Here is a 12,246-nt window from a genome sequence, read left to right as displayed (position 1 = left end):
CAACTTTGTGTTTTGTAAGTCCACTATTAGGGCCTAAAACTATATGAGGGACATGTTATTTCTTCTGTATATGTTGCAATTCATTAAAAAATCATTTTAACGTTTAATACATTCATCATATGATAAAAAATGATATTCAAACACTTTTATGAGTTTAACTTATTTTTAATTGCATCGTTTTGAGGTCCGATTAATTGCGTAAGTTATTGTCTGCTAGCTAGTCCCATTCAAGGTCGTTCAGCCGGTAAACCCACGTGTTTTTGTTGTCTAGAATATTCTGATCTGTCAAGTTGTTGAAAGACATTTTGCAGGACGCAACATGGTATGTTTAACTTTGCGTTCGTCATTTTCCAAAGTTATTTATTTAATAATTCATCTTTTATATCGTAGCTTTTCAACGAAAGTGTGTAAAATTAACTAAATCATATTAACTCAATAACTGGTCATTGATTCGTATTGTAGTTCTTTCGTAACCCTGCAAAAGCAATGTGATCTTATTGACAGCTGTATATTGTTACATTGATTTAATCATAGGAAAGTAAACGTCACCATAAATTAATTTTTATTTCACCATAAGTGGGCTGCTAATTCACTTATATCAAAATACATTATGCAATTTATGGATAACTTCTTTAAAATTAATGTTGTTATAAATATTTATCTCCGATAGGTAATACTGAATACGCATTGTAACTGAATAAAGCTCTATGTAGAACTGAATCTAGGTTAGTGTTTTGAGTTTATTATCTTTTTTCAATGTCATGCGAATTTAATGAGCACCCTCATGGCACTCCAGGGCCCTTGTATGGCCGTATATGGGGCCGAAATTTGGCCCATGACATAATATTTGCTAGGTATATTACAAAGTTTATTAACATTTTTGTTTTAGGCACGTGCATTTAAAAAGTTCCTTCCCATGTTTGACCGTGTGTTAGTTGAAAGATTTGCCCCAGAAATGAAAACAAAATCTGGTCTGATGATTCCTGAAAAGGCACAAGGGAAGGTCCTTGAAGCAACAGTTGTAGCTATTGGTCATGGAAAAAGAATGGTGAGTTATCTCTGGCTTGTGTAAGACTTATTTGTAGTACACATTTAGCACTTGATTATTATTACCATACCTTTGTGACTGAAGGGGATTATAGTGTTACTCCTTGTCTGGCTGTTCGTCTGAAAGAATCTGAATCCTGTGACAGGTAACACTTGTGGTTGCTATGGTTACAGATGAAAACTAAAATCTGGATCTTGGGACAACTCAAACAGTAATTTAGTAGATAGAGAGCAATATGGGGAACATGAACTTCATCAGAGTTTATTTAATCTGTCCTTCTGTCTGAAAAATCGGGATGCTGTGATCACTCTAAAACTTTGTCAAACAAATTGCTATTTGCTATGGGTACAGAAATATTTTAAACCGTCATTTCTGCTAGTCAGTGTTACTCATATATTTTCTTGCATTCTTTGCAAATTCTTTATTTGTGTCCAAGGCAGATACTGATACTTCATTGATTTGCAATTAAGGTCTGAAGGAGACAATAATTGCCTATAAGGTATCAAGCACATTAGTCCTGGAATGGAAGTCAAGATCAAGATTTCATATATTTTAAGTTTTACAAAATGGCAATTAATGTTGAAACGTGACCCAAGTCCTATTAAGGGTTACGATCTCTGCAAAGAAAGGATAATTTTCAACAAAGTGGCCAGTGCAACTGTCATACTTTAAAAGTCTTAATGAAACTTAAGAACAAGAACATACACAAGAACTTGTATGCATCTTTTAAATGCTCCCAGAGACCCAGACTAGTCAGAATTGTGTTCAATATTTCAGGATGATGGAAAAATTGTACCTGTTAGCGTGAATGTTGGGGATAAAGTCTTACTGCCTGAATATGGAGGAACCAAAGTAGAGATCGATAACCAGGTAAAATATATAATAATTTCATACATATATATTGGATTATATGTATATATTAAAGCTTTTTGATCGGCTATTTAATCATAAGATGTATCTGCCCCACTGTTGCCATTGTGGACTTCCAATTTGCCAATGTTGGACTCTTAATTCTGCTGAAATTTTAAATTGTTTATGATGGCTTTCCACAATTTGCATTCCTGGGGCATTTATATAGTTCTATAATATAGTTATGTATTGATTCAAATATTTTGTCATTATTGGGTCTCCAATAAGGTGAATTAAGATAAGAAATGTTATCTGTCAATTCACGTGTGCTTCACATACCGGTATATGATTAAATTCGTAAAAAAAATCTACATATTGCCATTTGCTATTTTCAAAAACATTTTGAATGATGATTAAACATTATCTTCAACGTAAGTTTCTAGAAATGAAATGAACATATAGAATCTAAAAGTAAAATAACACAAAAATAATTAACTTTTCTTTGTTTCAAATGGAGAAGCTAGTTTTTGTTTTGAACATCTGTGTGCTTAAATGTAATTGTTTTAGTTTTTAACAATAATAAAAGGCTTTTTCCATTCTAAGTTGTAACCAACTATTTCTTTGCAGGAATACTTTCTTTTCCGTGATACAGACATCCTTGGGAAGTACGAGTCATGAAACCAGTGAATGAATATCTGTGGGAAGAACATTCAATGAAAATCAAGTTTAGGATCAACTACGGAGCTGTGTTCATGTAGATTGTTCCATCCATGGATTTAGTTGGGGAAAAACTAACTAATAATCACTTATTCTATGAGGGATATATAGTACACATGTTAAAATAAATGAAAAAGTTTGTAGATCTTATGATTGTTCTGCTAAATTTATGTTTCTCTACAAAAATTTGATCTTGCCTTCACTGGTAATATTTTGATGAACAAGTAAAAACCAATATTGATGGAATTGTGTCTCTTGGTGAAACAAATCTATCTATCCTTAGATGTTGTGTTGTTTTGAGTGCATTCTTTTATGAATCATGTGTAAATGTTTCAAACTGTGAGAAATTTAGTATGAACGATGATCATTCATGAATATTTAGATGTATTGTTTATGAGATATTAAACATTTTGTAAAAATATTAACAGCATAGTTGTTTTCATCTCACTCATGTTCAAAGTGTACTGTGTAATTATATGTGTATGTTTTCCTTACAACTCTAAATTGAAAATGTTATGTGTACAAGAGTTTCTTTATGTTAGAAACCACTGTTTGAATTTAGAAATAGGTGAATATTGTTTCATAGATAGTTAATTACTCAGAAGAAGGTCAATAAATAATTGCAGGATTTTGGTGTGATAAATAGAGTGTCTTTATATTGTTAATTGTCAGCTACCGGTGAAACCGGAGGACTTCTGGTTTGCGCTCTGTCTGTCAGTCTGTCACACTTTTCTGGATCCTGCAATAACTTTTAAGTTCTTGTATTGTTTAATGAAACTTGAAACAAAGTCAGATGCGATATGGAGATTATGCACCTCATTTTATTTTGTTCCTACGTCAAGAATTATGGTTGCTATGGCAACAAATAGACTAGAAATATTGCTGAAAATGGTGGATCCTGCGATAACTTAAAAAGTTCTTCATATTTTTTCATGAAACTTAAAACATAGATAGATGACAATATGGAGATTATGCACATCATTTCATTTGGTTCCTACATCAAGAATTCTCATTGCTATGGTAACACATGGACTAGAAATATTGCTGAAAATGGTGGAGTTTCATAGGAAAGGGGAATTTTATTGCTTGGCAATAGTCTTGTAAAACTCGGGGTAGCGACCCAGGGACTTTTAAGCCCTCTTGTGCATTTGTACATAGATGTACATAGTGCTCAGTCATTGAGACACTTTCAATGTGAAGTTGTTTAAAGTCTTTTAACAGAATAAACTTATATGTCTGCTAATCTGTGTTATAAAGAAGTTGCTTAAGTGAAAAATGTCTGCCCAGCAAGACCTGCTGCTTGTCCATTTGAGAGAAAAATGTCTGCCCAGCAAGACCTGCTGCTTGTCCATTTGAGAGAAAAATGTCTGCCCAGCAAGACCTGCTGCTTGTCCATTTGAGAGAAAAATGTCTGCCCAGCAAGACCTGCTGCTTGTCCATTTGAGAGAAAAATGTCTGCCCAGCAAGACCTGCTGCTTGTCCATTTGAGAGAAAAATGTCTGCCCAGCAAGACCTGCTGCTTGTCCATTTGAGAGAAAAATGTCTGCCCAGCAAGACCTGCTGCTTGTCCATTTGAGAGAAAAATGTCTGCCCAGCAAGACCTGCTGCTTGTCCATTTGAGAGAAAAATGTCTGCCCAGCAAGACCTGCTGCTTGTCCATTTGAGAGAAAAATGTCTGCCCAGCAAGACCTGCTGCTTGTCCATTTGAGAGAAAAATGTCTGCCCAGCAAGACCTGCTGCTTGTCCATTTGAGAGAAAAATGTCTGCCCAGCAAGACCTGCTGCTTGTCCATTTGAGAGAAAAATGTCTGCCCAGCAAGACCTGCTGCTTGTCCATTTGAGAGAAAAATGTCTGCCCAGCAAGACCTGCTGCTTGTCCATTTGAGAGAAAAATGTCTGCCCAGCAAGACCTGCTGCTTGTCCATTTGAGAGAAAAATGTCTGCCCAGCAAGACCTGCTGCTTGTCCATTTGAGAGACATGTTTATCTGATGACCAACACTTTCAATATATCGGTAGGCTGAAATGTTTTTGTGCCAAAGTGATAAGTGCTGCATAAAGGATTCAGTTTTAATGAAAATTAGTAAAAATATTTATCTTGATCATACCAGAGCCAAAGTTTGAATCTGTGTCAAGTTATATTGAAAACAGGGTCGCTAGGTGAAATCTTAGGAAAACCCTGTTTACACTATTGAAGCTACATTTACGACTGACTCTTGCTCAGAATGTTTTTCTCATAGTGATAAGACATCAAGTATGGATCAAGTGAAGTCAAAAATTAGTTAACAAGGTCCAGTCTTAGACAAACCTTATTACTACCAATAGACTCAACATTTATGATTCAATCTTGATGAAACTTGGTCAGAATGTTAATTTTTATAACATCTTATTCAAGGTCAAACCTGTGCCAAATAAGATCAAATCTAGGTCAATTGTTTTAAATACAGGTAACCACACTAGAAGCTTTATTTTCAACTTGAATCTTGATGAAACGCTATGACCCAATTATGACCCTATGGCCTAATTGTCATGAGACATAGTCTAAATGTTTGTTGTGGCTATATATAGACACATTTAAAAATAGGAGGTATATACCTACATGTATGCGAGGTCAAATCTTAGGACAATTGGGGAGCCATTAGAATTAAGGCAAGTACTTTATGGCTATCAAGGCCCTCCTTTCATTACTGTGATGCATGAAACAAAAATATTTATGTCTGGATTTAAATTTGTATTTCATGTTTTTCTTTTAACAAAATTACAATAGAATACATGTATACATGTTAAACAAAAAATTGGCTGTGTAAGCATATCATACCTTATTTGTTATATCCTTTGATACAAACACTGCACACATAAATTCAAATGAGAATACTTCCCTCTGCAACCATTACCATGTCATGCACACTATAAAGGGTCATACATGCAGAAGCGGGATAAATAGTTTATATAATAAGTTACAAGGAAACACATGGAAAAAGAAAAACTTACAATAGTAGATCATACATTTCATGATTTCTATAACAGGAAAACATGCAGAAATATGCTAAATAGTTATGCACTTACTTTAAAAGAAGCAAATGGAAATAAATAACTACAATAGTAGATCTGTATACCTATATATGTGATTCTACTGTCTGAGCATTTTATATTGTAAATAATTTTTATACACAATCAAAACAAGGAAAACTGGAAACATGAAGACACTTCAACATATCTGGTAATGTGCAGGTGATATACTCAACATCTCATTTAACATACAGGGTACCGTTTTACTAAGCTACTTACGCAATTCGTAGACTTACGCACATATTTTAAATTCAGAATAGTTCCTTCAAATTCTTGCTTCATTGACATTTGGTATGTTTTAATGAAATTCATTACATAGTGTTACATTGCAAGTAAAAATTAATTTGCATCAATCTGAAAGAAATTAAATTCCATTATTTTAAAATATGTGCGTCTAAGAATTGCGTAAATTGCTTAGTAAAACGGTACCCAGAACTTCTTCAAAGTACAGGTAGGAGTGGTTGGTTTATGCCAAAATATTAAAGCATTCACAATTTTATTGAGATTCAAATACCATAGAATTAGCCAGGCCAAACCATTTTTTGTAGCACAGAAGAGTGTTTGAACTATATAGCCGAAATATGGCATAATTCAATGTGGGTCATTATATATTACATGTAAATAAATGTCATATAAGATATAGAATTTGTGGTTGATTTCAGATATCATTTCATGAGTGGTCAAATAAAAGCAGGAAACATAAACTAGGGCGTGGTAGACACATGAGTAAAATCATTTGATTTATATGACCACAAACAAAAATAGTCTCATAAAACCTGGCACTCTGCTGGAGTGAGAAGATCAAACCTAATCATTTAACTCTATCTATAGTGAAACAAGCAAATTCGTTGAATTGATATCCCCCGCCAATATGCTTCTGGACACAAAATGTTATATGTGACACTCTAAAAAGCATTTTTTCAAGATACAAAGGGCCATAACTCCGTTATTAACAGATGGTGTACAATGCCATTTGGCGTGCATTATCCTCTTATCCATGTATATACTCATCCAAGTTTCAAAGAAATCCGCCAAAGCACTTCCAAGATATGGCTCTGGACGGACGGACTGATGGACAACGCCAAAACAATATCCCTCTGCCTATGGCAGGGGATAATAATCAGTTTATTATTTACTGGTATTCTCCAATTAGAAAATAACTGCCTAGCATGAAATACATACATAATCACATGAAAAAACAAGCGATGTGTTTGTGAAACACTATGTCCCCATATCTTTGACCTTGAATGATGACCTTGACCTTTCACCACTCCCGATGTGCAGCTCCATGAGATACACATGCATGCCAAATATCAAGCTGCTATCTTCAATACTGCAAAAGTGTACATTAAATTAGCGATTTTGACCCATATTTTTTACCTTGAAGGATGACCTTGACCTTTCACCACTCATAACATTTGACCTTGAAGGATGACCTTGACCTTTCACCACTCTATATTAGTGATTTTGACCCATATATTTGACCTATGACCTTGAAGGATGACCTTGACCTTTCACCACTCAAAATCTGCAGCTCTATGAGAAACACATGCATGCCAAATATGAAGTTGCTATCTTCAATATTGCAAAAGTAATTGCAAATGTTAAAGTTTGCACAAACAAACACACAAACCAACAAACCAACCAACAGACAGGGCAAAAACAATATGTCCCCTACTATAGTGGTGGGGGACATAATTAGTAGCACAATTATTTAAACAAGTATCAAATATCATATCACATGTACATTTTGAAGCACCAAGCAGGAAAATATTTACATACAAAATACATATACATGGTATTTCATCTGATTGAAAGTCAGTATGGGCTATCAGCATATGCACAATAAACAAGGAAGGTTGATCGTCCGTACTGGCATTCATTGGTTAATGTGTACCAGTATGCAACATTATACAAATACCTTTGAATAACTAGAAATAAATTCAGTGTAATAAATAAATAACAAATAAGTATATCTTTAAGAAAGTTACTTAACTTGAAATAACAAGTTAAAGTTTTAAAGTACTGGCAACAACATAAGGTTAACACAGGGCCATTATATAAGTGAAGGTGGTAAAAGACTTTACCTGGTGACCAAGTTTTTTATTCCATGCGAACAAGTGATAAAAATGTTTTATCTTTGGTAACAAACGAGGCGTCTACATTATTCTGATAAGATTTGACCTAGTGACCTAGTTTTTTACTCCACTTAAGTTTGATTTATACAAGGCCTAGATATTGTTCACGTATAAAAGAAAATTCATTTACATTTAGACATCTATGTGGCTTTGAGAGTGGCTTTTTGTTGCCACCAATTCATAGTAAAACTCTTCCTTGATATTGTCAAGATAAACAATCTGACCAAGTTTCAGCAAAATCTGGCCATAAATGTAGCTTCTAGAATGCTAACAAGATTTTTCTAAAGTTTGACCAACTGACTTAGTTTTTTGCCCTAATGGATACAGACTCTTACTCTGCATACATATTCTCAAGATTAATATTCTAACCAAGTCTCCTCAAGATTGAGCAAAAAGGGTGGCCTCTAGAATGGTTATGAGCTAAAAGATTACAACACATGACAAAAGAACTAGACTAAAAATCAGGCAAACAAAGTTAACATCTAGAGTGTTTAAATTGGTTCACTGAAGTTTCAGCAAATTCAGATCATTTGTGAATCACATCTTGCACAGAAACTAAAAGTGTGATGGACAGAAACCCAGAATAACTAACAAAATGAGGATCATCAATAGAGATGAAAATATCATTAGGCCAATTCTTTTCACATTCAAGTAAACTCTATTCCATCAAAGTAAGAATAACAAAGGTCGGACAAAGCAGCGTCTGGATGCTGTCGTCTTTCAGAAAGCATACAAATGTGATTTCAAGAGTTTACAGCTTTTTTCTTTTCATTTTCCTCCTTGTGACCTAGTTTCTCAATCCACATGGCCCAGTTTTAAATTTTGCAAAAAAATCTCTGGGATAAATGTTTTTTCAAGTTTCATGAAGATTTTCCAATTAAAGTGGCCTCTTGAGTGTTCACCATGTAGATTTTTAAGACACACGGCAGACAAAAGGTGATCACAAAAGCTCACAATGAGAATTTTAAGGTACGATGAGCTAAAAAAGGATGAAATTATAGTTTTGATCGACAGAAGCATATCTTCTTAATAGGTTTATTTGTGAGTATTTTTTATAAAGATTTTCATATAAAGATGTCAGCAAATATTTCAAAACAAAACACAATTTTAATTTTTAAAACTTACAATAAACTCACAAATGCAGATCTCCATGACTCATCCCTTGTCAAAAAAGTGGGCAAAACCCGGTTTTAATCCGTGTTAAAACCGTGTTAAACCCTGCGGTATTGGCACCGGGTTAAAGCGTGTCTTTTAAACACACTTTTTGCTTACCGACTTGGTTTTTTGTAGGTAAAACCTGGATTTCACTCACATAAACCAACACGCTTATACCTTCTTATACCAACTTAAACCAACTAAAACTAACTTAAACCCACTTAAGTGGGTTAAAAGTGAGTGTGTTTTCCTTCTTTATGTTGGCTTTTAAACCCGCTTCTACACATCAAGTCGGTTTTTCCTGTTCTTAAGCGAGTTAAAAGTGGGTTTTTGTTTGAGTGTTAAGTGAGCTAAATGTGTGCTTAACTCAGATTAAACGCAGTTAAAACACGCTTTAAAACCGAGTTTTACCAACTTAAGTTGGTTAAAAGTTAGTGTGTTCTCCTTCTTTATGTTGGCTTTTACACCCGCTTCTACACATCAAGTCGGTTTTTCCTGTTCTTAAGCGAGTTAAAAGTGGGTTTTTATTTGAGCATTAAGTGAGCTAAATGTGTGCTTTTCACAGATTAAACGCAGTTAAAACTAGCTTTAAAACCTGTTAAATGCTCAGTAAAAACCCACTTTTCACCCACTTGAAAACTGAAAAACTTTTTTATGATATGAACAAAAATATCATAAATTAAATTCTAATTACTTTTTTTTAAACGATAAAACATAAAACTTTACATATATATCCATATACACAGCATGATAAAACTATTTTGACAGACATGGCATTGTTATAATAAAATATAATAGTGTTATAACATAACATTGAACACAAAGAAAGAACTGAAAAAAGTAAGATTGTATGGAATAAATACAAACAAGAGATGTGGATGTGTTCGTCAGAAACACAATGCCCCCTACTGCACCGCTTTGAAATAAAATTTCTATTTATCATTTGGCAGGTATAGAAATTATCTCTCTTTGCTTATTTCTTCCATTGGATTTTGACCTCTGACCTTGAAGGATGACCTTGACCTTGCACCACTCAAAATGTGCAGCTCAATGAGATACACATGCATGCTAAATATCAAGTTGCTTTCTTCAATATTGCAAAAGTTATGACCAATGCTAAAGTTTTCGGACGGATAGACAGACAGGCGGACAGTTCAACTGCTATATGAGACCCTACCGGGAGCATAAAAATAAGTTAATGTTGTTGAAACAGGTGCAAATCTATATAACAAAGTGAAAACAATGGTTAAATAATCATTTTAACAGCACATTTTATTTACAAAGACTGAAGTCTACTTGTGCATCAGCCGCAGATGCCTTAAACAACCTCTCATCTTTTCTTCAACATCAACCGAAGGCTTGTCAAAGGTTTTGGCTATGACATCTGAAAAAATATGATAGACTATTCATTTTAAAAACATGCAAAAAAAACAACAAAATCTGTTCTTAAATAGAAAATACTCTAGCCAGAAAAAGAGGTTAAATATTTGCATATTAAGGAAGTCAACACAAATGAGTTTATTACTGATTGTCCTGGAGACAGTGACTAGAGACACAGACAAAGTTTTTCAATCCCTGTCTTCATGAATAAAAAAAACAACTATTGTTAACTGTCACTTGGATTATAAAAACTCCCCTTTTTCACAAATGATGTAATAAAATGATATTTATGCGACTGTAAACAGTAAGTGATCTGAAAAATATTTGTAGAATGTGTATTGAATTTCGATATGGATAATTGGTACTTCAAATTTTTATGATGAAGAAAAAGTACCAATGATTGCATTTCTCTCAGCAGCGGGGAGGCTTGGTCTTGGTGACCCCTTTGTAGTTGTTGCTCCCTTCATGGAGCAAGTCACAAGCTGGTGGAAAGTGAATAGTCGGCACATGGCCTGTGCGATGGCCATCACATCCCTGGTTTCATGCTGGATTTTAGCTTAAATGATACTCTGGAACCAAAAAAAAGAAAAGGAGTTTTGACAAAATATTTACAATTGGTAATTTTCCAAAGCTTGTAATTTACTTTCATCACATTTCAAACTCTAAAAATCTTTGTCACATTGGTCAGAATTGTGACGCTTTTAAAATGCAATAACCTGTATAGTTTTACCTCTCAACAAATCCAGCTTTCTTGTTCAACGACAGGGCGAGGTTTGCCAACTTCAGTTCCCCTCAAGTTGGCCAGCTCGTGCAGGGTAAAAGCCTGGTGTAAAAGTCCATACATCAGGTAGTATGATTACCCCTTTTGCTCTTGGGACAAGAGTTTAACCTTCAAAATTAAAATATGAGGGAAAGAAATCTGTTCAGTAGTAACCAGAAATATCTATAAATAACAATAAAGATGACAATAATCATAAAACACAACCACAATAATTCACTGTACCCAACATTTACACTTAGTCATGTGTATGTTCATCTATTTTTGCTTCAAATTGTGTTGTTTTTCCTTTAAGTTGCAATACATTAACTTATCAATTTACATTTCCCAGTGACAATACATAAATATAATAATGATCATAATTAATTCAGTAAACTAAATAAAAAAGGATGAAGAAATGACAATACAAACCTGTTAAAACTGTTCTTCAGTATTCCAAAAAAAAACAGTTGAACTTCTTTTCCAACAAACTTATTGTTGATTTCCAAATTGTAGTAAAATACACATTGTTTTCATCACACAATACTTCATGCTGACAGTATTTCAATACATTTTACAGAACAATTATAAGTCTTAATGTTAATTTAATTTAGCTCAATTCAATTGCTGAAACCAGCTTGTTTTTCAAAAGTTGTTGTTTTCAAATAGTTTCCTGTGCAAAAAATTGAACCAATCAAAAGTCTTATACCTCATTCCAGCCTTATGTCTGGGCAAACCCTATCAGTAGCCTTATCTGCCCCTGATAATCAGTACCCTGTTTAGCTCTGAATGCCTGACAGATTGTTATCTGTTTATTGTTAGTGGTGTGAAAAGGGGTGTTTTTAGGTATTGTCTTGTTATTTTGTTGACTGTTTATGTAACACAGGTCATGTTTGGCATCTTATTATTTTATTGCAAATTAAGAAAATGGATACAATGGTATCATATGAAAATATCAAAATCTTGCATAACTTATGTACACAAATTAATAGATTTTTTCCAAAATAATGTTTCCAATACCATAATTATTTAAATATGCAGATTTAACAAGTAAATACTGTTTTAAACAAATATAAACAATCATATAAGATTGTTTAAAAAAAAATAAATAATAATTTTAAGACATAAAACAATCA

At 33.6% G+C, this 12,246-nt stretch overlaps 1 protein-coding gene across 1 annotated transcript; it reads left to right on the top strand.

The window, feature by feature from the left end:
• Positions 1 to 157: 157 nt before the first annotated feature.
• LOC127856472 (10 kDa heat shock protein, mitochondrial-like) lies at positions 158 to 3,039 on the top strand. Its single transcript, XM_052392690.1, has 4 exons — positions 158 to 322; positions 890 to 1,048; positions 1,826 to 1,918; positions 2,525 to 3,039. The coding sequence occupies exons 1-4, from the start codon at positions 320 to 322 to the stop codon at positions 2,573 to 2,575; spliced, it is 306 nt and encodes a 101-aa protein (XP_052248650.1). The 5' UTR covers positions 158 to 319; the 3' UTR covers positions 2,576 to 3,039.
• Positions 3,040 to 12,246: the final 9,207 nt, after the last annotated feature.

This window comes from Dreissena polymorpha, chromosome 13 (assembly GCF_020536995.1).
Source record: "Dreissena polymorpha isolate Duluth1 chromosome 13, UMN_Dpol_1.0, whole genome shotgun sequence".
NCBI lineage: Eukaryota > Metazoa > Mollusca > Bivalvia > Myida > Dreissenidae > Dreissena > Dreissena polymorpha.
This window is presented reverse-complemented; position numbering and strand designations above follow the sequence as displayed.

Excerpts from the sequence above, each read along its gene's own strand:
- LOC127856472 (XM_052392690.1), top strand. Across the intron at positions 1,049-1,825 it reads TTGGTCATGGAAAAAGAATG|GATGATGGAAAAATTGTACC; the intron begins GTGAGTTATCTC and ends TCAATATTTCAG. Across the intron at positions 1,919-2,524 it reads AAGTAGAGATCGATAACCAG|GAATACTTTCTTTTCCGTGA; the intron begins GTAAAATATATA and ends ATTTCTTTGCAG.